Source organism: Protopterus annectens, chromosome 5.part0, assembly GCF_019279795.1.
Source record: "Protopterus annectens isolate FY-2018-M chromosome 5.part0, PAN1.0, whole genome shotgun sequence".
NCBI classification, from domain to species: Eukaryota; Metazoa; Chordata; order Ceratodontiformes; family Protopteridae; genus Protopterus; species Protopterus annectens.
In genome coordinates this window covers 1,626,272,758-1,626,299,782 of record NC_056735.1, presented here as the reverse complement: position 1 = coordinate 1,626,299,782, position 27,025 = coordinate 1,626,272,758, and the positions used below count along the sequence as shown (strand labels likewise).

The following is a 27,025-nucleotide window of genomic DNA, read 5'->3' as shown; positions in this document are numbered from 1 at the left end:
TCTTCAATTTATTTCTTCATTTAACCCATGAGGGTATAAAGTGCCACACTTTAAAATATAAGCAGCTTCTTTCTTTCAGAAGAGGGAAAAACATTCAAAACTTTATAGTAAGGAGCAAATTCACTATGCCTCCTATGTATTTTGAACGTAGAATGTTTCTAGTGGGACTTCTATGCGTGGTAGGTGCAAGGCATGTAAGTTTGTAGTTAGAAGTTTTCCACATATAAATAATATATTTTTTAATACATGGGACCATTTTACTTGTAATTCTGAGGGTGTTATTTACTCCCTCAGATGTCCCTGTAATCAATTCTATATTGGAGAAACGAAGGCATTTAAAGTTAGATTGATGGAACACGCCAGAGATATTGTTAATAGTAAGGAAGAAAGTTCTGTTGCTATGCATTTTAAAAAATGTCATCAGGGTAATAATGAGGGGTTGAATGGTACGGTGCTGGAAAAAATCAATGTTTCTTATTTTAATGCTAACAATCTTAAAAAACAGCTATTATTTAAAAAAGGCTGTTTATATTTTAAAGTTTGACACTTTATACCCTCATGGGTAAAATGAAGAAATGAATTGGAGAGTATTAATCTAATTATTTTATTGTTTTATTATAGCGGTTTAAAAGTTGGGTAGCGTTCGAAAGACATGTGTGCGTAAACGGGCGTGCCTTCATTGAAGGTTAGGCGCCGAGCTGGCACCTTGGCGTTTCGTAAAAATCTACTGCCAATCATTAGCGGACCAGAGTTATGCTGTGGCGACCCCTTACCAGGAAAAAGCCGAAAAGACAAACAACATTATAGTGGTTTAAAAAAATTTTGTAAGTGGATAATTAATTAATTATTTAATTATTGCTTGTTGGTTTTTTATGTAAAATGTATGTGTTTCTATGGATGTCCTTCAAGGATGCATCTGCAGTCCTTACATATGGGTTGTCCTGCCTCAGGCAGCCCTTCTGTCGGCCGGATTCCAAAGTCTGGGTCCGGCGTCGGCTGATGTCACCCTCTCCCCGACGTCATAGCGCCTGGGGTATAAAAGCATCAGCCGACGCCATCTTCCCCAGTCTTTCTTGCCGCGTGGTGCCCGAAGCAGAAGCAGTTCGCAAGTGCCGGTCGGCCAGCTCCTGTAACTTCAGCTACCGAAGACTTCAAAAGCTAAGTTCCCCGTTGGGGACTCTTTCTTGCCTCAGCCGATGTCAGATCAAACGCTTAAAGTTAATAATTGCTTAACTTGTGGGAAACAAATACCTCATAAGGATTTCCATTCTTACTGCCTCCCCTGCCTAGGCCCAGACCATGACGTCTCGGCCTGTACAGCCTGTGCCTCCTTCAACCGACGCACTCTTAGGCGTCGGGCGGAGTTTGCAGAGGAATTTTTTGGGGCTAGTTACTGTTACAATATGCCATCGGAGACTCCGACTTCTCATTTAACCAAAAAACAGAAGGACGAGGACCGACACACGTGGACCGTGGTATCGGCTGAAACCACGCCTAGGCCTAACGCGAGTGTCTCGGTCTCGGCTGAAACCGAGTCCTTGGTACTTCCGTCCGTCGAAACCGCACAAACGACAACCTCGGCCCCGGAGGCCTCTTATGAGTTGGTTATACAATTTCCCTCAGAAACCGGTGTCCCGGAAACATCTGACACCATTTCCTTAGACAAAACTACGCCAGCACGTGGAGCAGCCAAGCCTCCTGCATCCATGTCCATAAAGGCATTCACAAGGGCTAAAGCTGCTAAACAGCCAAAATCTCTGCCTCCCAAGGCTATTCCTCAGGGATCCACTACAGGTTCACAGATTTTAAGTTTAGCTGAGGACCTTATTTCCTTAATTAGGGGCTCTCAGCCACATCCGGACAGGGGCTCTCAACCTCCTCTAGACAAAAGGCCCAGGGTTGAGCCCACTGATCCCCAGTCCTCTGATGAGGCCTCAGATAGCTCTGCTCTTTCAGACTACCAGGAGTAGGCCTTTACGGCCTACGAGGATTCTGATGCAGAGGAATCTATTCCCTCTACCTCCCCTCCTGAAGAGCTGTCCTTTGGGGAGACCCTTCACTCCATGAGAGAGCATTTCAAATGGCAGGGTCAGGAATTCTCTGATTCCAGGAAGAGATTAAGGACTTTTTTGCATTTACCTCAGCATAGACCTTTGGCTATTCCTCCTGTTTTGAATGTCATTGATGATGTGTACTCTGAGTCTAGCATTACCCCTGACTCCCTTCCTCCGGCTCCTGTCAAACCCGATAGGTACTACAGGGTCCCGGACTCACATCATTTCCTTTACAAGGCCCACTCTGCTGACCCTGAAACTATTTCCCAGGGCCCAAAAGGGGTTGCATCTGCCACTGCTAAAAATCCACTCCCCTCTGAAAGGGAGTCTAGGGCTTTAGAGAGATGGGGTAATAAAAGTGTATACTTCTTCCACTCTTTCCATGAGGGCATTAAATTGTCAATTCCATATGATACAGTACCAAGAGTATTTGTTAGATGAATTGCATAAAAAACTGTCTTCACCTGAACCCCTAGATCGCAAGTCACTTCAGGATCTGGTACATAACTCCCAACAGGTTAGCAACCATTTCTTGCAGTGTGGTTATGATGCATTGAAAGCTTCATGTAGGTCAGCAATGACAGGTGCAGTCATACGTAAGCATGCTTGGCTGAAGGAACAAAATCTCTGCCAGATCATGTTAAAGCAAAGCTTCTGGATGCGCCACTGGAAAAGCAAAAGTTATTTGGCTCCACTGCTCAGGAGGTCTTAAAGAAATTTGAGGAAAAGGCTAAATCTGTACAAACAGTCAAAGATTTTCTCCAGTTCCAACCACCAAGATTCAGCAGAAATTGGCCCTCTAAGAATTGGTCCTTTCCTGACACAGAGAGATTTCAAAGAGGCAAGAACAGGCGTGCCAGAGGTAGAGGGCAAGCTAGAGGCTCCTACAGAGGACGTCAATGGCAGCCTCCTAACCAGAGAGGTAGTGCAGGACCTACAACTGCTGCACAAGGACAGACTCAATGACTTTGCCTTGACCCCGCCAACCAGGGCTCAATTGGAAGCACCTTTGGGCGGAAAGCTATCTTTATTCTCAAAAAATTGGCACAGTATTACAAGGGACAAATGGACACTGCAAATAATAGACAAAGAATACAAGTTCCATTTTCATACATTACCAAAAAGAAAAGGCATGCCAAACCTGCCACCGAATCAAAGGGCAGAGGCTTTAAAACAAATTTCCAACCTATTGCAAATGAAAGCTATAGAAAAGGTTCCTCTCACAGAACAAGGCCAAGGATTTTATTCCAGACTATTCCTTGTCCCAAGAAAAGAAAAACAATGGAGGCCTATTCTCGACTTGTCTGCACTGAATACTTATCTCATTGTGCCAAAATTCAAAATGCTGACCCTTTAGCAACTCCTTCCCATGCTGGGCAAGGGGTCTTGGCTGGTAACTCTAGACCTCAAGGAGGCATACCTGCATGTCCCTATCAGACAAAGTTGCAGAAGACACCTCAGATTTCTTGCAGGTTCAGAGCATTATCAATTCTCAGCATTGCCCTTTGGCTTATCTACTGCGCCCAGAGTATTCATGAAATGCCTGGCATCAGTAATTGCACACTGCAGACTTCAGGGGATTCAAATATACCCATATCTGGATGACTGCCTTATACAAGCGGACAGCCAACAAACTTTGGTAAAACACTTGAATTATGCCATCCGCCTACTTCAGGCTTTGGGATATACAGTCAACATTCACAAATCAAGACTTGTTCCTTCCCAAAGGATAGTTTTTCTGGGTGCAAAACTAGATACAACCACCCAAATGGCTTTTCTCACGGAAGAAAAACAAAGACAACTACCGGATTATTTCGAAAATCTGACAAAACAAACTCAGCTGACTGCAAGGAAAATCCTGCAGGCCCTGGGTTACATGGCATCTTGCATTCTTCTGATTCCACAAGCAAGGCTACAAATGAGGAAACTACAATGGTACCTAAGGAGTTTATGGTGTCAGCACAGTCACAGCCTAGAGGCTTTGATACCACTCATTCCATGCCTTCAAAAGGAATTTCTGTGGTGGGCTCAAGCAAGCCAGTCAAACAGGGGTCTGCCCTTCAGCAAGCCAATAATCAGCCAAACCATTAGAACGGACGCTTCAGAGCATGGATGGGGAGCACACATGGAGGGCAGATGCATTCAAGGACTATGGTCACAGAAAGAATTGCGCATGCACATAAACCAAAAGGAAATGCTGGCGGCGATACATGCAATCGAGGCCTTCAAACATTTTCTGCATCAAGGACACCTGCTAATAAGGACAGACAATACCACAGTTATGTGGTACATAAACAAGCAAGGAGGTACCCATTCCTACCCTCTTTGCAGGCTGGCAATGAATCTTTGGGAACTTTCCCTAAAAATCAATATAGAGCTGCAATCCCAGTTTGTGCCAGGAAAAGACAATATACCGGCGGACAGCCTAAGCAGAAATATCATGGATCCACATGAATGGATGCTGCACCCAGACATCTTCCTTCAGATAACACAATCATGGGGAGGCGGACATAGATCTTTTTGCCTCCCACCACAACCATCAGCTGAAGAAATTCTGCTCAAGGACATACCACCCACAAGCATGGAAAGTGGACGCCCTCTCTTTCAGCTGGAATACTCTAACAGTGTATGCATTCCCACCTCTTCCATTAATGACCAAGGTCTTACTGAAGATCAGGACAGAGCAGCCCAAAGTAATTCTGATAGCTCCGGACTGGCCCAGACAGCACTGGTACCCACTGTTAAGGAGCATGTCGCGCACGAAACCGTGGCCTGTACCACAACGGCCACTTCTTCTGACACAACACAATTACAAAACTCTGCACTCCAGCCTGAAAACCTTGCAGCTGGCAGCCTGGAGAATACCTTGACTCCTCACCAGGATAAGCTATCCAAGACAGTGAAGGACATCATCATGGAAGCTCGCCGACCTTCCACAAGAAAGGCATATTCAGCAAAATGGAAAAGATTTTGCACTTGGAGAACCACAAAGGGCCTAGATGCGACAGTGATGAACTTGGCACATATCCTGGAATACTTGGCAGAAATGCTCCACAGTGGCCTTTCTTACTCTTCCATAAAAATTCATGCTTCAGCAATTTCAGCAGAATACAATACTGATCCACCTGTCTTCTGTCATCCTCTCCTAAGGCAGTTTCTAAGGGGAATTAAAAACATCAATCCTCCAAGGAAACCACCAGTGCCTACATGGGACCTTAACTTCATGTTGGAAAAATTAACTCTACCTCCCTTTGAACCAGCAGCATCTTCAGAACTACAGTTCCTGTCTTGGAAGACTGCCTTCCTTCTGGCCATAACCTCAGCAAGAAGAGTATCTGAGTTGCAGGCCCTCATGGCAGTACAACCATTTCTTATTTTTCATCAGGACAGAGTCTCACTGAGAACCAATCCTTCATTCATGCCTAAGGTGGTATCCAGGGTCTCACTGAACCAAGCTATTCACCTGCCTACCTTCTTTCCAAATCCACAAAACAAAGGGGAGAAACTTCTGCATACCCTGGACATTCACAGACAGTTGCGCTACTACTTGGACAGAACTAAGACTTACAGAAAAACTGACCAGCTATTTGTAGCATATGCTGCTGGTGTACAAGGAAAAGCAATTTCCAAACAGACAATTTCAAAATGGATAGCGAATTGCATTCGATTCTGTTACTCTTTTCATGGCAAAACTGTGCCAGCTAACATTAGACCTCATTCCACCAGAGCCACAGCCACCTCCACAGCCTTCTTAAGAGGGGTGGCTACCAAGGACATTTTAAAAGCTGCTACATGGAGCTCCGTGCATACATTTTCCAAGCATTACAACTTACCCTTATATTCCAGATCCAGAGCAGGCTTTGCTACGCAGTCCTGCAGGGCATTTTAGCTACACCATCCCTTTCTTAGATCCTACCTCCCCCAGCTTGGCTATGGTATTCTACCCATATGTAAGGACTGCAGATGCATCCTTGAAGGACATAGTACAGTTTTGTACCTACCATAAATGTAGATGTCCGATAGGTATGCATCTGCAGTCAGGTTTACCCTCCCTCCTTCCCCTCTGTGGTATTTCCTGGGCACTTACCCCTCTTATAGCTAGCTGGGGTTATCTATTATGGTGTATTTGTTTTATATTACTGTGCATGTTTGAAATTTTTTGCATCTCTCCAAATTTAGCCTTCCTTAGAGGGCACCTGGCATCTGGGGCAAGAAAAACTGAGGAAGATGGCGTCGGCTGATGCTTTTATACCCCAGGCGCTCTGACGTTGGGGAGAGGGCGACATCAGCCGACGCCGGACCCAGACTTTGGAATCTGGCCGACCGAAGGGCTGCCTGAGGCAGGACAACCCATATGTAAGGACTGCAGTTGCATACCTATCGGACATCTACATTTATGGTAGGTACAAAACTGTACTTTCTTTACTCCTTGAAGGCTATGACTGAGACGTCAGAGAATACAATAAAACTTGTGGATCACTTCTTCATTGTATTTTGCTGCTTTCTGGTGCTTAGTGGTTACTCTTACCTCCTTTCAAACCTGTTGCTTCTACAGAATTGAAATATCTGTCCTGGAAGACTGCCTTCCTACTAGCTATCACCTCAGCCGGAAGGGTATCAGAGCTTCAAGCGATCATCATTTTTCATACAGACAGGGTCTCCCTGAGGACTAACCCCTCCTTTATGCCCAAGGTGGTATCTGATGTGATTCTCAACTAGGCCACACACCTACCCACCTTCTTTCCCAACCCTTAAAAGAAGGGGGAAAGAATTCTACACTTGCTAGATGTGCACAGACAGCTCAGAATACTACCTGGATTGTACTAAACTATTCAGAAAAACAGACCAACTACTTGTCAGCTTTGCCCCTGGGGCAGAGGGGAAGCCCATTTCCAAACAAACCATTTCCAAATGGATATCACACTGTATCCATTTTTGCTACAGACTACATGGGAACCCCCCCCCCCATGTCTAACCGTACCCATTCCACTAGGGCAGCCTCCACTTCCACAGCCTTCCTCAGAGGAGTCCCCACCAGGGACATATTGGAAGCTGCCACTTGGACCTCTTTCCATACCTTTACAAAGCTTTACCACCTACCTCTTTTTTCAGATCTAGGGCAGGGTTTGCCTCTGCAGTTCTGCAGGGTCTGCTTACCCATGCCTAGGACTCTAACCTTTCCTTCCACCCCTCTCCTCAGCTTTTGGATTCCTCCCACAGGTGATGACTGCAGCAGTGAAACATAAAGAACATAGTACAGTTGTGTACACTTACCGTAAATGTAGATGTTAGAGTGTATTCACTGTTGCAGTCCTGGTTTCCCTCCCTGCATCCCCCATGTAGCATCTTCCCCTAGGGGAACATAAGCTTCCCATGGTGGCTTTTGGCCACCAAGACCACTTTTCCTTATTTCCTTGTGCTTCTGATGGGTTAGGGCAAGAAAAACTGATGTAATGATGTTGGCTGCTTTGCTTAATAGCACTGATGACCAGAAGTCAGACTACAGTTGACTGCAGCCAACGCAAAAAAAAAAAACAAAAAAACATTGACTCTGGTATTTGGGCCAGCCGAGGGTTACCATATCAGGGATAACCCACAGGTGATGACTGCAACAGTGAATACACTCGAACATCTACATTTATGGTAAGTGTACACAACTGTACTTTCGGGGTATCATGGAATCTGTTAGAAATGCCCTGAACATCACTGAAGGCTCTTGAGTTTGATTGTACCAAATGCAACAGGTGTTTGTAAACTGTTGTAACTGGCTTCAGCAGCTATTCCAACCTCTAACTCTGCCAACTCAGGTCTTGCAGAGAAGAAAAGAAAATTTGAGTTCCTTTTCCTTCTCCATTTTTGCAGAGAAAAGCATGCTCCAACTGAATCCTTTTTGTCTGCCTGCATCGTATAATAATAATTGGGAGAATGAGAAGATACTTTGGGGAAGGAAAGAAGTGGGACTGGTTTGAAAAAATCAATGAGCAGGAAATGGGAACAGAATGTGCTGGTGTACCTTTCTCTTGCTCACTCAGTCTCTCAACTCTCTTGCCTTCTAGACCCTGTTCTGACACTTTTCCTGAAGCAGTAACCAGCCCTGGTCATCAAAACCATCCCTCACAAACACCCTTGTGACCTAACAGGCAACAAATAGCTTCAGTAAAACATCAGTGATGCAAAATGAAACCTTGCAGGACAGAATACTCTTTTGTTTGAGTATGTTATTTCTTAACTAAAATTGATGGCTAGCCAGTAACAATAACAGCACTGTATGTGTTCACCTTTTTACCACCCGAGTCCTAGTAAAAAAGCAGTCATCTTGTTGTAAAGGCGTGTGTACTGAAAAGCTTAGGGTGTATCTTATGTAATTCAACACAGCCTTATACTAAAGAATAAAAAATATAAAAAAATTAAAAAAGCTTGACCTTAACTGTAAGGCTAACCTGTTTCGGACAGTATCTTCTACCATACATTAACAAGTAATATATCATGAAAACAGTAAAATACAAGCTTAGTTGTTTGCACAGTTTGAAGGTTGCAAAAATCTGAGCACGAGAGCCTGACTTACCCAGTCATTGTCACTGCTGGGGATATACTAGCTATCTGTACCGACAAATATACTACCAGGCTGCACATCACTACCTCACTACAAGTCTCCTTGCATACTATTTACCAGGTTGGTCTTTCATAAAGCTGACTTGAGGCTAGTCATACAATTTTTTTTTTTAATAGGAATTTTCTCTCTCTCTCTCGCTGAGATCTTCTATCTCAAATCTACACATCTGTTTAATTGTAAAACTTAATGACCACAAACTAATTCCTAAAAATTTCTGTCCGAAACCTAAATCAAAACTTAAATGGTTGACCAGTACTCTCTGTAAATCCCCAAGCTTTAAAACTTAGTGGGGATATCCACCCCAACACAGGCCCAACTTCCTGTCTTTATCCACCCCTCCTCCTCTGTAAACCCCACCTCCCCTACAAAACACTCCTCAACCTCCTCTTATACTCACTAAACACAGTAACATAAGAAGCACCTGCAACAAGATACCTGAATTTCATGCATGGCGTGTCCCACACTCACCTGACATTGTGAAACTAACTGCGACCGCTGAAAAGTGAAACTAATGATAGTGAGGTACTCCCTCAAGATTAAAACGTCTAGAGAGCTGACAGAAAACATCAGAAAAATGGAGGAGTTGCAGTACTCTACAAAAATACCCTTCAGCTTTCTCCACCACCACCTAACTCCTTCCCGTCTCTCAAGCTAAACAAAAACAAGTTTGTGTACATTGTAGGAGTCTGTATCCACCCTGGTAACAATAATTTGAAAGCATCCTGTGGTTGCTCAGCCCGAACATTCTTCAAGAAAACTTAATGCTGGACAACCTTAATACTGATGGATTGTCACTCTCCTTTAGCAGCTAATCTCAAAACATAACTTTATACAGACTTACTCAACTGACTATCTCTCTCCAGCTCACTATATTAATAAAAATAGCAGAGGAACCACTCTAGAATGGATGCTGTCCTGTACATTGAGTAAAATCTCTAATTCAGGATCTCTCCCTGATTCTTTAAGTGACCATCTCCCCATATTTATTTCAAGAAAACAAACATGCAAAAACAACACAGTGTAGCACTTAACCTCTTAAATTTCAAAAATGACACCTCAGTGAGTACTAATGGACAACGCTAAAATGTTTACCTCTTGATGATGCCATATCTCACGTTGCTAACATATTCCTAAGCATATTAAACAAGCTAGCCCCACTCAGAAAAAAAGAGTCAAGTCAAATCCTGCCCCTTGGCTGACCAGAAGTACCAAACTTCTTACGAAATGTTGAGGTACTGCCTGGAAAACCTGGGCAACAAATAAAACGCAAGCAAACAATCAAAAATTTAAAGAAATGAGAAATACGACTAAATGTCAAATTAAATCTAATATAAAAACTGTTACATAGAGCTCCAAAGTAATAATTGTAACTCTAAATTATTCCAGTCTTCAGTTAATCAGCCCCTAAATGTTGGCCAGTCAGCACATTCCTCACAGTCAATTCACACAATCCCCACAAATATTGCCAGTGTATTTAATTCCCAACTTAATTAGCTCAGTCTCATCCTTACTTAATATTAACAACCAAAATAATACCCACAGCAAATTCCAGCTGCTAAAATCCCCAAACTTTCTATCCCTTCCAGTCTGTGCCCACCTATTCTGATAAAAAAAAAACTTCTGCGTGAGCTAAACCCACCTCTCTAGTACCTGACAACCTACCAGATGAGTAACTAAAACTTGCCCCACAGGCCATAGGCTACCCTGTCTCTGTATTGATTAACCTCTCTGTCAATGAATCTTGTGTACCACTCCCATCGAGAAAATGCTACATTCTCCTCATCCATAAAGCTGGTCAGTCAACTGAGCTTACTAATTATAGGTCCATTGCCATTCTCTCCTTTCTGTCCAGGATAACTGAAAAGTGCATTCAGTCCCAGTTACTGCTCTGTATCACCCAAAAACACATCTCAGTCCTCCAAAGCATGATTTCCTCCTTTACCATAACACCTCTCAAACTTAGTGGGGATATCCACCCCAACACAGGCCCAACTTCCTGTCTTTATCCACCCCTCCTCCTCTGTAAACCCCACCTCCCCTACAAAACACTCCTCAACCTCCTCTTATACTCACTAAACACAGTAACATAAGAAGCACCTGCAACAAGATACCTGAATTTCATGCATGGCGTGTCCCACACTCACCTGACATTGTGAAACTAACTGCGACCGCTGAAAAGTGAAACTAATGATAGTGAGGTACTCCCTCAAGATTAAAACGTCTAGAGAGCTGACAGAAAACATCAGAAAAATGGAGGAGTTGCAGTACTCTACAAAAATACCCTTCAGCTTTCTCCACCACCACCTAACTCCTTCCCGTCTCTCAAGCTAAACAAAAACAAGTTTGTGTACATTGTAGGAGTCTGTATCCACCCTGGTAACAATAATTTGAAAGCATCCTGTGGTTGCTCAGCCCGAACATTCTTCAAGAAAACTTAATGCTGGACAACCTTAATACTGATGGATTGTCACTCTCCTTTAGCAGCTAATCTCAAAACATAACTTTATACAGACTTACTCAACTGACTATCTCTCTCCAGCTCACTATATTAATAAAAATAGCAGAGGAACCACTCTAGAATGGATGCTGTCCTGTACATTGAGTAAAATCTCTAATTCAGGATCTCTCCCTGATTCTTTAAGTGACCATCTCCCCATATTTATTTCAAGAAAACAAACATGCAAAACAACACAGTGTAGCACTTAACCTCTTAAATTTCAAAAATGACACCTCAGTGAGTACTAATGGACAACGCTAAAATGTTTACCTCTTGATGATGCCATATCTCACGTTGCTAACATATTCCTAAGCATATTAAACAAGCTAGCCCCACTCAGAAAAAAAGAGTCAAGTCAAATCCTGCCCCTTGGCTGACCAGAAGTACCAAACTTCTTACGAAATGTTGAGGTACTGCCTGGAAAACCTGGGCAACAAATAAAAGCATAAGCAAACAATCAAAAATTTAAAGAAATGAGAAATACGACTAAATGTCAAATTAAATCTAATATAAAAACTGTTACATAGAGCTCCAAAGTAATAATTGTAACTCTAAATTATTCCAGTCTTCAGTTAATCAGCCCCTAAATGTTGGCCAGTCAGCACATTCCTCACAGTCAATTCACACAATCCCCACAAATATTGCCAGTGTATTTAATTCCCAACTTAATTAGCTCAGTCTCATCCTTACTTAATATTAACAACCAAAATAATACCCACAGCAAATTCCAGCTGCTAAAATCCCCAAACTTTCTATCCCTTCCAGTCTGTGCCCACCTATTCTGATAAAAAAAACTTCAGTGAGCTAAACCCACCTCTCTAGTACCTGACAACCTACCAGATGAGTAACTAAAACTTGCCCCACAGGCCATAGGCTACCCTGTCTCTGTATTGATTAACCTCTCTGTCAATGAATCTTGTGTACCACTCCCATCGAGAAAATGCTACATTCTCCTCATCCATAAAGCTGGTCAGTCAACTGAGCTTACTAATTATAGGTCCATTGCCATTCTCTCCTTTCTGTCCAGGATAACTGAAAAGTGCATTCAGTCCCAGTTACTGCTCTGTATCACCCAAAAACACATCTCAGTCCTCCAAAGCATGATTTCCTCCTTTACCATAACACCTCCAAAGTTCTTATTAGCTTCAGTAAGACAGTCCACACAAACAGAGATGAAGGTAACTTAGTGTCAGCCTTCTTTCTTGATCTCTCTCTAATGTTTTTGACACTGTCTCCCACACTGTTTTCCTACAAAAACTCTCTAACTTAGGCCTTGATAACCCTCCCCTCTCTTAGTTTTCCAGCTAACTTGCTAATCACCACCAGGTAATGAAATGGCTGACATCTCAACTCTTCTCCCCATATCTGTTGGAGTTCCACAGAGATCCATACTTGGTCCTAAATATCCTGTTTAGCATCTGTCTTAAAGACCTCGTCCTAACAAGCACATGTGCAGCCCAATATGCAGATGAGTCATCCATCTTCTGCTCAGCAAAAAAACTTGATTCTCTACACCAGCCAACGTTAGAATCTTTCTTCTCGGTAGAAAACTGTCTGACCTCCAACCAGCTGTTCCCCTTCCCCAACAAATCAAAATTACATCTCTTCACTTTAAAGTACCTTGCAGTAAAATTCACCCTTTTCTGTTACCTTCTGTAATAACACCAAAATTCAACTTGTCATCCATGCCAAACTGCTGGGATTTCCTCTAGACGAAGCCTTAAAATTTGATGTCTGCATAGATCACATAGTTAAAAAAAAAAACTTGGCACACTCTACAGAGCTCAAACCATGGCTGTCTAACACGTCTCAATCTCATATCACCACGACACTCTTCCTGTCCTCCCTTCTGTATGCTGTAGCAATATTTACCAACATCCAACAGATTTGTCTAAACAAGATCAAACTGTGCTACAGTCACACCACTTCTAGTGAGTCGAACTACCCCACCAACTCATATACTCTCAATTCCCTACTGCCCATAAGATATTATACAAACCAAATGACTGTCCATCCCTAACAAACCTAATGCAGTCTTACCACACGTCTAGGACTCTGCTGTCTTTCAAGAAAGCTCTACTACTTATCCAAATCTAACAGCTTGACTGGCTGCTCCTTACCCCCTCAACAGTGTCCAAAACCTGGAACTCCATCCCCCTAATGGTTAGACATGAACCATCTCTAAAGTCTTTCAAACTTCAACTAAAAACACTTACTCATCTCATGGCACTGCAAATGCTCTCCACCTGGTTAAACCATTCTTCTCTCCTCTAACTGCTGTCCTTGCCAAGTTCTTTATCCTTGTAAAACAGGGTAACTGCATAAAATTACAGCCTACAATATTGTGTCAATAATGTAATGAACAACTACCATTGTAAACCTGCGCCATTTTGTATATAATTCCACTACTGATTTCTTCCTCTCCGTGTTTGTGTGTATACTATGTAAAACTGCCACTCCCCATGTGTAAGTGTAGAACATCTGTGCTAGATGTCATTGTCTCTGTTCAATTGTATAGTGTTATACCGCAACTTTTCTTTCTGGACCTCCACTGAAAATGGGTCCTAAGCCCAGTCGAACTTTCCTGATAAACAAAAGCAGGCAATGAGTGAATAAATAAGTGAGTAAATAAATAAAAGGAAATAAGCTCATCTTCCTCCTTATTCTCCATCCATTTTGGATGAAGATGAACAAGGTAAAACTTTAGCTTATTGACAGCTGATTGAAGCCCTCAGTCCCTCACTGACCTTCATACAAATTCCGGTCATGAAGACTTCCTTTCTCTGGTTCTGTCCAAATAATTCTTCTTTTCATTGTGTGTTAAATATTATGACATAACATATTAAATGGCCTACTAAGCTGCTATCCTCCCACAAGACTAGGTGTCCTAAACTGATAAAACTACTAGTGGTAAAAATACTAGCAGTCCCCCTGTAATTGACTGTTTTCTGGATTCTTTCTCACAGTTTTCTTTGGAACCTGATTCTGAGTCTGAGCCACCTGCATTAGAGGAGCCCCATAGACTTTACAGTGTTTTGGAGCAAAGTGACTTTCTGTATAAAACCCTAGTGGCTGACCAGACTCTTGTAGACTTGTCTTCTCTGAAAATGTCAGAATAAACTGCTTTTCTGAGCACTAGAATCCATAATGAATAAACAGAAAAATGACTAAGAGTTAAGTATTTTATTAAACGGTAAACTTAAACTGAGTTTATCTTTTAATAAAATACTTAACTCATGAGGTCAGTTCTATTCTGTTCTTAGTAGTTTCTTACTTATGAGAAAGACAACAGAACTTTGAACAGGTTTGGGACTATAATTTGTACATCTGCTACTTCAACATGCAGGTTTATCTATGGGACCCACACAGTGTCTTACCAGGGTGGGAGGCTTAACCATACAGAGTCTAAAGTTTGCTGTTGTGCATGTTTTACTTACGAGAAAAGTGAGAAAACTGGCTCAGACTGCAGACATGGTAGTGTTGTGGGTTTTATAGCGTGGCTGTAACTCTGGAATTTGCTTTTAAGCACCTACCTCCACCATTTATGTAGAATTACTGGGTAAAGACCAGACCCTATGAAGAATATGCTGAGGCTTGCTTGATAGATATTCCTTCTTATAAAACTACTTTGTTTTTATTTTGTAAATATTTTTAAAATACCTGGAGGAAAAGACAAAACTACAGGGAATGAATACAAAGCAAATATTTCATTCCCCAGGTCCTGAGTACTCCAATAACTGCCATTCCAAGGTTTACCCCTTCAGTAGAAAACAGCCAGGATTGGCTACAGTATAATTAAAATAGTTCCAAAACAGATACCAGGAAAATATTTAGAGGGGGACGGCAGTAGCTGCCACAGCAAACCTTCCAACCAGAAAGATTGTCAGTTTTAGTTCCACATGATAGTGTCTCCCCTATTACTGTTGTATTTGTCATAGAGCCCCAACCCATTGAAGAAAGATGCTGTCCATTTACAACTGCAGATAACAGGTAATTGAGTTAGTTGCCACATTTTACAACATAAAATTTTGTACCCCCCCCCCCCCCAGTTCCAGGACCAGTAAAAGACATCAGAAAAGGTCAACTTCAGGTAGCTCTTCCTCTTATGTAGAAACATTTGCTGCCTGACCCATTCTGAACCCAGCTGCCTCTCTTGTTTCCTATCCTCAGGAGATGATGCATTTAATGGCAGAATCCTTTTCTCATCCAAAAGTTCTTGGCAACCTGGATCGTCCTAAAACCCTGGAGTACATGTCCTCTCCCCTTCTCTTGGCACCAAGTACCCAACTTTACATGACAAAATTACACTATTTGAGCAGTCTCAAAAGTCAGAGTGCGCTAACCATAAAGTACACACCTCAACTGATTCTGGCTGTAGTTTAGGAAGTACAATTTTGTCACAATCTTTTGTACCTCCAGCACCAAGTCAGAATATTTACAGTTTATCTCCCATTTCAGGAGAAGTTCCACATGGAGAGGTTTGCTATTCATCTAGCTCTGTTAGTTTCTCATCAGCTCTCAAACTAGGGCTTCAGCAGAATTTGATGAGCACACAGAGGAGGGAGTACATTCCTACCCTCTGCTGATGTGCCATGATTATGGGTGGGGTGCTGCTCAGATACATATTAACCTGTAGGCAGTTACGTTCCAAATCAAGATAATTTTTTGTAGATAGGATAATCCCCACCACCACCACCACCACCACACCACACCTCCAGGCATGTAGCCTATTTTCAGAGTAGAACCAATGACCAATGTGGTATTTATGCACATAGGAGACATTTAGAACAGACACTGAAGCATACCTTTGTCTTTATGCCAAGTGTTGTAAGATCTTTAACATTCATCTAAGCTAATACCAACTCATGCAGATGGGACCTTAGTTTTAAAATGTCATCTGAAGGGTGGCGGCTCCCAGGTGGCATTTCCCTACTACTGCAGTGCATTGTCAATTTGTAAAACCAGGCACCTTGTATGAGAATAGAACCCCTGTCTTTCTTTTTTTTAATGCAGTTATTAAATCTTCATGTTTTAAGCAATGGCATAGGAAGACTTGCATTAGTAGAAAAGAAAGCAAACTGAAACCATGTACTTCTTATCTTCCTGGCATGGTGGCATTGGAGATGAGTGTAATTCACCACAGACGTGGCTCACGAACCAGTAGAGAATTAATCTAATAAGGATTAGAAATGCACAGTACAGTACACAACATTGCAACAAATGTAGTGGACACAAACTCAAACGTCAATAACTTTTGTTAAGGTGTTCAAACAGTCATTACGGAGTCATGTAAATGAATGCATGTATATGTTATAAAAATCTAAAAATTCAAAATATGATACATACCGAGTTTCATAAATTCACTTATTCTTTCAAGAGGTCATCCGTTAACTATTTGGATATGACAATCGGTATAAAGGATGGCCACTTTTACTTTACTATCTATAGAAAACCCACCTTCAGTAACTCATATTTACATTTTTCTAATCATTATCCATACAAGCAGCAAGTGGGTATTGTTAACAGGCATTTTGTTAGACTAGCCCGTATGATTTCTGATAATTTATATGCATCTGAACATGACAACTTGAGAAGGATGTTTTTGGAAACAGGTGACCTGGGACCTTTGATTAATAATATCATTCTTGAAGTTAATAAACACAGATGGGACAAGTTTAAACCCCTTTTAGGAAACACCTCTGTTCTTAGTGAAACATCTAACGACAATCACACGAACACTAATTCTTGGTGTAGAGTGTGTACCCATAAATAACACAATGAATCTTGGTTAGTTTGTAATCAGAAATAATTGGAATATTTTTAGGACTAATGAAGTTTTTAAGAGACCCGGGAAAGAACCAGTTTTTGCATACAAAGTTGGTAGAAATTTGAAGTTAGTTTTTGAGAGACCTCCAGTTTCCTCTTCTGATATTTATAAAAACTGTGGTGGGACTAGGAGGTGTGGAGCTTGCCTGCAATGCCCCTATATTTTTACTAATGCCGGTTTACTTTTAGGCAACAGCATGTTAACCTAGATCTTGTTTTGCAAGGGGACATGTAATTCTCAGCAAGTTGTGTACCTAGCTAAATGCTACACCTGTTCAGCCTTTTGTGTAGGGAAAACAGAATATGCGCTCTGAAAGAGGATTTACAAACGCATGTATGACATTAGAATAGCAAACATCAACAACACCTTATAAACATTCATTACAGTCTACAAATTTTAAAAAGTTTTCTATAGGAATTTTAGATTTGGTTGACATAAACCGAAGGGGAGGCTCATGGGACACCCATTTAGAATACAGAGAACTGTTTTGGCAGCTAAATCTGGATGCCACCTGTGATCCAGGTGTTAATGACAATAGAGCAGCAAAGTTATAGGGTGGTTTTATTTTGGTTTTAAACTTTTTGTCTTAGTTAACATTTTGTTTACTACCTAATATACATTTTATGGTTATTCTACCCAGGGGTTTAGCAAGCAAATTCCATTTTGTATTCAGAAGCTGTTGGTGTCTCCCCCCTCCCGACATCTATCATTTAAGAATGGACATATTTCTCTAAAGGTTTTTAAGAGTATTAGAGTTGTATCCTACTTTGAATTTATAGATTTTTAAAACGTGCATTGTTTTATTTTTTTTCTAATATATATTTATTGATCTTCTTCAATGATTTGGCTAAATATATATGCTTTTACTAGCTTTTTTTACTTGATTAGTTGTCTAACGTATTCCTTTTTGTTATCACTGTGCTTTTAAGACTTGTATTGCTTGAAGTGAACAAGGTTATTTAAACTGGATTAAGGCATTTGGATACAGTTCTAATGAAGTCCCCTTTGAAATGATGAGGGGGGACAAAAGTGCTTAACTTTGTTTCTTATTTTGTTTATAATTTGTATTAAATGTTTTTAACTTTTGTTCTGACTGGATTTTTATGACAGCCTTACTGCGGTTTTGGTTAATTTACTTTTTCTGGTTTCCAGTATGACTACATAGTATTTTCTGCAAGTCGAGTACATTCCTTCCTATTCACCTGGCCTATGCAGTTTGTTTGGATTACTGATTGCTTTTCCTGTGCAGTGTTTCCTTCAGTGATCTTTGTTCTGCAAGTGTTAGTACTAACTATGACATGAAGGAAGACAAAATGTCCATCATAGTGGCTCATTATTTTCAAATCCAAGAAACAGAAGCCAAACTGATAGCAGCCTAGCATTGTGCTAGGCTTTTAACCTGTTTGGGTTTGGGCATGTGGCTATTTTGTGCAACTCTGCACTAGCCTATCACTTAAGTATCTTAGTCTCCAGCTCGTTAGCTTTATACAATTACATGTTTAAAAAGTACCCGTAGAAAGAAGTAGTCTAAACATAGAAAATTCTTATTACTTGGAATGCTTCTTGTTGAATCACAGTTTTCCAAGAATCATTTTTGGCATTCTTATTAAAAATCTTTGTCATCTCTGAACATTTAAAAGTTTTGTCAAGAAGCATTGCTGAAACAAGTCCATTCTCTTCTGAAGGACTCAGTCGGTTTTATATAGGTGTTGGATAAAGAACATGTACATTAAAATCTGTTGGCAAAAGTAGACATTTGTAAAAATGTGAATTTTTGTACATTTGTTTGTTATTTTCACAGTGTGTCTCATCTTAAAATGTTGCTTTGTAGATAGTGAATTTTAAAATAAGTGTTTATCAGGTAAGCATGAATGCTAAAGGAGTAAAGATTTGGAAGTTTAGACTGGAAACCTGTCATTCAGGTGCAGTTATAGTTTTTGTTGTAGATGTAATCAGTTGTATAAAGTGTCCACATGTATTCAGATAGTGGCCTGAGTAGTGGGGGGGGGTCTTGCTGACACTGAAGTGAAGATGGACTTAGGAATTAATAGTCAGCAATCTGCTTGCCTTCTGCAAGAAGCAAGTGAAGAGGTCCACTTGCATTTTCTGTGGCACTTCTGCAGTGGGACACTGGAAGAAGCATAGGATGACTCTTAGAGATCTGCAAAATGGGATGGGAGATACAGTGCCACTAAAGGCAAAAGTGATATATTTGCATTAATGTGCTGTTTGGGCCCACCCATTGTCCATCTGTTCAGGAAACCGAAAGAGTGGTGTAGGGTGGTACCAAGTAGAGCACAACCTCAAAAATAAATAACTAAATAAATAAATAACGTATAGCAGAAGTTAGCAACCCTGTGGATAAGGATGTGGGGACCAAAAATCTGAATTAAATTAGACTTCTTTCCTACTGTGGTTATTGTAATAAAAAAGCAAGCAATTCTAGCAATACGTTACTTATGCTGTGATGGCCCTGTATGTCTCTGTGGTGTTAATGCTTGAATTTCTGTAATGTATTGTGACAGACAACTAGCCAGACGGAGCTGGAAAACTGGATCACTGCAGTCCATTCAGCTTGTGCAGCAGCAGTGGCCAGGCAGCATCATAAAGATGACACGGTCAAGTTGCTCAAATCAGAAATCAAGAAACTGGAGCAGAAGATTGACATGGATGAGAAAATGAAGAAAATGGGAGAGATGCAGCTGTCTTCTGTTACAGACGCCAAGAAAAAGAAGACGATCCTGGAGCAGGTAACTAAAATGCCATGCTAGTAATGTACACATTCCCACCGTTGTTATGAGAAAGAATGTATCTGCAACATTTGTCATTACAGTAATACCCGCGTGCATTTATTGTGCATCTTTATTTCTATCTCAGGTAATGTGTTTTAAGGTTTGACAACAGTGTTTTGTTCCCCTGCTCACATCGTCACAAGCGCTACAAACTAGGGTCTGCCTTTCAGCAGGCAATGTCTGATATATTGTTGTGATAAGACAGCATTATAACTGTGCTTGTTCATGATGTCTCACTGAAATGTTAATTTTGTTTTTGTACTTTCCTAAAATTTATATTTAAAATACTGCCTGTCTAAAACTTAATAAACAGAAAAACAAGTCAATAGTTTAAAAGTATAAAACAACCAAGTGTCCATATTTTAAGAAAATACAAAAAAGTATGTGTGCCTTACGGAGTGATAATTGTGTATTAATTATAAATCATTATTCTGTTATTTTACTTATGACTCCACTATGGGACAGTGGAACTGTACTTCAACAAGACTTGTGGTAACAATACATTCAGGTTTTACAGGAGTCTCTTTGGCCTTATACCACTTTTTTGGAATCATTTCACAACAACAGCTTGGGTATATAATGTTATCATCTTCTGGGCAGTACTGTCTAAAAATCAGCAAATAGCCAAGATATAATTGTCCAGATTTTCGCCTCAAATATTTGGTTCCTTCCTCAGAAAATATATCTTTTTCTGGCAAATTGCTGAGGATTAAATTCACCAAATAATGACAGACAGTTGAGTTTCAGACTTCATATCCTTCAGTAAATGCACAAGAATACAAAACTTTTTATTCTAGCAACTTCTTAAGTTTATAAGAGCAATATTTTTGGCTTTGTCCAGGTTTCTTGTGCTAGCAGATTGAGGGGTATGGTGTCAGGTCTTGCAAGCTGAGAGTCGTATTCTAGTTTTGAGCTTACACAGCTCAGAGAGTTATCCATTTTAATAGTATTGTGATGTTCAGATACCTTTTGTAGTATGGCATTTAGTTAGTTTCATGTGTTTATTAACTGTGTGTGTAGCCTGCAGCATGAATACATGTTTGAATAGGCTTGGGTACATCACCATCCTATCATGCAGAAAGCATTAGAGGAAAACAATTATAAACATTTCTGAGACAGCACCGTTTGTGAAGATGCAAGATTAGCTGCAAACTTGATAGAAAACTAATGGGCAGAGGGATGATCATTCTGGTTTGTTTATTTATTTACATTTTGTTGACTGGATTGATCCTACTGACTAAAGCCCTCTTTCATTAGGACGGGGACAAAAAATCAAATAAAACATGAAGAATAGTTGTAGAATAATAACATGATCAAGTGTGATACAATATAATGGATTTAGTGAAAAACAGGGAGAGAAATATAAGACAAACAGGAAGGAATAATTAAAAAATGCTTAGATAAAATGTAAACTAGTGTGTTAACAGTACTAGAGAGAGCAAGGAAAACAGTCTGCTAGAAATGTGAGGTAGTAAAATTGAAACATAATCCATATACAATTGTTAAACCGAGAGAGGGATTTATGATGGATGAGTGAAAAGTGCACATTCGAAAATCTCATAGGAATAACAATTAAGTGTGCTGAGATTCTCAGTAGGATTGTCCCAAGCATACTAGAAAAAAAAAAAAACTATCCTGCCATTTGAAATATGACAGAAAGTGAATTAATAGACAGCAAAGTTGTTAGCACACCTCAGTCGCCTATAAAATATGAAATTTGGTTATCTTAGAAGCCAGGTGGGCCATCACACTCAATATATTAATACTTGGACTAGAGTATGGCCTCCCTTATATTTCCACAGTCCAAATGTAGGTCCAGGGAAGAACTGGTAAGTACGAAACCATGAGAAAACAGCAACAACAAAATGTACAAACCAGTGACATGGGGGCAGAGCAAATAAGTCCTTTATAAATCCTTTATTCACAGATAAGCACGCTCATGATATAATATGGTATCGCTTCATCAGATCAAAAGATAACTGAAGCAAAAGCCTCTTATATAAACAATCTGATCAACCAAAACACACTAAGCTAAAAGACATGCCCACAAATGAGCTACATATCATAAATACACAACACAGGCAAGTGTAAAATGTATAAAAACAATGAAAAAAGACTACAACGGAATAAAATTTTTTTTGCTTCAGTATCTTTTGATTTGATGAAGCGATACCGTATTATATCGTGACAGCACTTATCTGTGAATAAAGGATTTATAAAGGACTTATTATTGGCTCTGCCCCCGTGTCACTGGTTTGTATGTTTTGTTTTTGCTGCTTTCTCATTTTTTTGTACTTATCTGTTCTTCCCTGGACCTACGTTTGGACTGTGTATTACTTTGTGTGACTTTTGGTTCAGGAACATGGCTGAGGGCTTCAATGGAAATACTGAATTACACTACCAGCCTGCTGATGTAAGGACCATTCGCCTTATGAGAGTTTTGAGTAGTGAGAGTAATCCTTTGCTCAATCTGCCCTTTATTGACACAGCTAAAAGGAAACAGTAGCATGGGAGATAGTGAGAAAGCACTGAGGTTTAAATTGCGTGCACTTGAGAATGACCTCTGCCAGTTGAAATGCCCCCAATTGCAATGCTGTCATCTGGAGGCATGTGTACAGCTTAGGATTGTGCCAAGAGGATCGAGGTTGCTAAAGATGCCGACGTATGGGGACCATTACCCTGAACTTTTAGCCAAATGGCAGAGGGTAAATCTTGAAGTAAGTTTGAATTACTTGAAACTCTTTGTTGATTTCTTTAAACCAATTGAAGACAAACTTGTTTATAGTATTAAGACTCAGCAGAACAATTTATATCAGTCAGCTGCAGCTGAACTTGTTGGTGTACTGCTCAGTGAAGTGCTTGATAATGTGATATTATATGAGAAGTGACTACTGTTAAAAAAAAAGAGAAAAATAGACCGAGATACTAGAGACTTTAAAAACAGTCGTGTCTTTTCATGGCCTAGTACTAAGGAGAATGATGGGTGTAATGGTGCTGTTAATGTGAACAATGCTCCCCCTAGCAGCATTGATACCTTGAATACTGCATCTGAAAAACAGGCTGACTGCTTGGATACTGATAATTTATCCAGTAAGAGTTCTGTGTATACTACTCTGCAGGGTAATTATGAAGTAGTTGATAGACTATTAGATGTAAGAAGGAAAACCAATACTGCAACTAATTTGGTTGGGGGGGGGGAACTACTCAGGCCCTTCGACCACCGAACCAGGTTTTTTCCTGCCTTCCCCTTCCAATACACTCAGAAGCCTTGAACTCTCCCCACAGATCGAGGAATCAGGGCAACCAAGGGAGGAGGGAAAGGAAATAATCAATGGACATGCAAGGGCACAGAACCCTCAAAAAGATGTGGCAGGATGTCACCAGTCCATAGTATTTAACTTATCTCAAATCTTATCTACTTGTGAACGTTCTGTGTTGGAGAGAGGTCTCTCCTTTATTCCAGCTTCTAGAGTGGACTTGGCTAGTACCATGATTGATACACGATTGTTTGGTCAAAACATTATGCTGAAGTTACTTTTTAAAGGTGACAATGGTGGCCATACTGTTTTTAAGAAACAGAGTACATTTATACCCAATAACCATCCTGTGGTTGAGACATTCTTGAGACTTTGGGAAAATGATTTGTTTTCTGTGCTCAGTCATAGTTCTAGACAACATGCATTTAACAACTTGAAAGTTGAGAGAGAGAGAGAAAAGCTTTAGATGTACTATGTAACGATGAGTCGATTGTGATCCACCCTGCTGATGAGGACGGTTCCATTGTTGTCATGGACAGACATTATTATTTTTCTAGTAAGGGTGTGCTCAATGATCCCGAGGTATATGTTAGTATTACACTGAGGGATGTACAAAATATAGTCACTAGAGTGCATGACCATATACACGACTGTTTTTTATGTGGAACTATTTCGCAAGAACTGGCTGAGTACCTCACTATTTAATCTCCATGTGTTCCTACATTTCAGGGCCTTCGTAAAATACATATGAACTCTGTAATCCCCCATTTAGGCCAATCGTGGCAGGTGGCTTACTGAACCCTGTTTGATATACATGGAAAAGTTACTTAGACCTATTTTAGACAAATCCAGTGCCGTACTCAGGGATTCTAAACAGTTCCTACAGGTTTTATATGAACATGTTAATAGTAGAGTGATTCCCAGTGGTTGTTTACTTGTGACCATGAACATCACCTCATTATTTACGGTGATACCTAATAATGATGGGGTTGACGAAATGACTAGGTATCTGCATAAGAACAGTACTCTAGATAATAGGAAGATTGAAGTGATTGGAGAATAACGCCTATTTGTTTGACAATGAGTACTATCTCCAATGATCTGGCGTAGCTGTGGGCACATCATGTGCCAATACCTACAACAATATGGTCCTAGCTGAGTGGGAGGACGTCTTTGTATTGAGTCAAAATGACTTTTCTAAGTTTGTTAGTCTTTATATTCGGTTTGTGGATGATATTTTTATGTTATGGACTCACTTAGTATTGGCTCTGCCCCTGTGTCACTGGTTTGTACGTTTTGTTTTTGCTGCTCCCTTATATTTCCATTTTATCTTCCCAAAAGACGATACTAGTTCAAGCAACTGAAAATAAAATTCACTAATTTGTTCATTTGAAGAGCAGTAAAGAGAACCAGTGTACTGCCGTATAAAATGTAAATGGTTGCCAGAGCAGGCGAGAGCATTCCTTTTCCAAAACACACATACCTCTACAAACTGGTTAATAACAGTTGTTGCTTACCTTTAAAAATTACACTTTTTTAAGAGACAAGGTAAGGTTCTGTTTGGCTTCTGTATTTTAAATAACTTGTGAATCAGTTTAAGACAGAGAAAAATAAGGTTTTTCAGTCTATCTAGTGGTATATTATGACAATAGTAAAAACTTTTGAGAAATCTGAGAACAGAGCTGCAGTAATGACGCTTTTGTCATACCAAGTGGCAGTATGGTTTATTATTTGCTTAAGGCTGTTTGGGAGCTGTGAGTAGGGTATAGGGTAAATTAATTATGTACTACCTTTAAGTATTTTGGACAGAGGCTGAATATAGAAATCTGTCTTTAGTTTTCCACCTTTATCATCTTTCTCTGAAATAAATGTTGTGTTTTTAATTTTGGGTGGAATAAAATTATTCTTTGTGTGTGCTTCATGTAAGCTGCTGTTTAACAGTGGCTTGCTTAGTGAGTTTGGTTTTACATGAAATAAGGTATTTGTTAGTAGTATGATTATTTGTTATGAAGACAGCTGTACTGTGGTTTTCCAAGTGAAGTTATTTTATGGAAGAGTGCTAAGGTGGGTACATTTCAGTTTTAGATCAAAGGATTCATGAAAAATGACTTAATTAGTTGGAACTAGTAGTGCATTTAGTTGAACGAATGGTTAGAAATAAAAGTGTATTGGAGTGATGCGAAAGTTTAGTGTTCATTAAATGCCTGTTATTAAAATTTACTTAAGTATGTTTTAACAGATTCTGGCCACAGTCACTCATTGGCACTATGAAAGTGTGGCAGTGCGATACAAATTTTCTGCAAGACCTGTTTCACATAAGAATGCTGAGATCATACACCCGAAGTTGGAAATGCAAACTTTGTTATGCTTTGTGATGCAGCCTTTATCATTTTCACAGGAAGTTTAAATTAAAAATATGGTGCATACAGGAAGCTGTAAGTCATAGAGAATCTGATCTTTACAGTGCGAGGGAAGCATTAGATAACACATTATGTGCAAGAACCTATTACTATGGGATTTTTGAGTTTGTAAACTTCCTTTTGAAGATGGGCTGGGACTGAAACACCTAAGTTAATGGAAGGAGGGAGCAAATTCATTTTTAATCATGGTTATAGCATTGCAAAACACCATGTACATTATAGTGTATATTTTCTAAAATTTATTTTGCCCAGCAAGAGATGCTCAAAAATTTTTAATTGGTATATCTTTTTTCTTTCAGAATGCCTAGTTGACTAAATGAGTTTTAACTTAAGGCTGAACTGTCTAGTATGGGGCATGATGCACTTGTTGGGTGGGGTAGAGGGTTACATTTTGGAAGCTGCCTTGTAGCTCCAAAATCCTGGCTATACCTACTTGCTAATTAAAAAAGTAGCAGATATTGCAGGAAGCTTTCCATTTGTCTTGTTTTAGAGCACCACCATGGCAGTGAATCATCTGTTATGGTCATTTAGTGGGGGAAAACACTTGCTGCATGATTTTGCTGTTTTGAGTTGATTGGTGTGCTTTCCAAATGCTAGTTTTAGCCCTGCTCAGCACAATTCTGTATGGATTGCCTACCATATTTTTGCTTGGTACATACAAAGTTGGACACTCTTGAAGATGTCTTTATTAATTTCTCAAAATTATCAGCTTGCTATATTTGCTTTTTCCCCCCTGGTGTATAACTGTATTTTTATCAAGTATATTCATGTTTTCCCGAAGCATACAATTTCCTTACTGCGTTATCATTGGACCCCACCCCCACCCCCAGTTGGGAGTTTCTGTTCCTGGCAGTTCTAATTTTCTTTGACTTTGAGACTCCCAGGCTTGTCCAGTTTGTGTTTTGTCCCTCTCAGTGACACATTCCATTACCTTGGGCAGCTACTGCAGATACCTAGTCACTAAGTCAACCCCATCATTATTAGGTATCACCATAAATAATGAGGTGATGTCCATGGTCACAAGTGAACAACCACTGGGAATCACTCTACTATTAACATGCTCATATTGACTACACTACACTGCAGAGTTGTTTTGTGAAAACATGAAACTCCTCTGCATCCCACCATTCTGATAAGAAGCTTATCCCAGGATGCTTCTTATGTAGCATGAAGCATGATTTAGCCTAGCAACAGTGTTCAACATCAGCCTCCATACAGGTCTTGTACCAAGCAAATAGAGAACAGCTACAGTCCTTCACCTGCATAAAGGGCCGTGTTCCACAGACCGCTGCAATTACAGACCCATGAGTCTGACCAGCCTCGTATGCAAATCCTTGTCATGGAACTAATAGGACATAGGGAACCTCCAGACACTGTATCCATATAGCACACTTACTCAACCTGGTGGACTTTGTTGAAAAGGTCACCTAAACAATGGATAAAAGTAAAATTTTAAATGCAGCACACCTTGACCTAGTGAAATGTTTTGTCACAGTCCCCCATTCAGGCAAAGTAGTAAAGCTAAATAAACTGTAAATAAACCCTTTTGTCACCTGCCGGATTGC

General features: G+C 40.2%; 1 protein-coding gene across 4 annotated transcripts in view; it reads left to right on the top strand.

The window, feature by feature from the left end:
* TIAM1 (TIAM Rac1 associated GEF 1) overlaps positions 1 to 27,025 on the top strand; it is a 2,502,716-nt gene that overhangs the window by 735,456 nt on the left and 1,740,235 nt on the right. For all 4 annotated transcript variants that reach the window (XM_044071404.1, XM_044071407.1, XM_044071408.1 and 1 more), the window contains one exon: positions 19,517 to 19,741. In XM_044071404.1, coding sequence (XP_043927339.1) covers positions 19,517 to 19,741 — 225 coding nt within the window. The remainder of the gene's footprint in view (positions 1 to 19,516; positions 19,742 to 27,025) is intronic.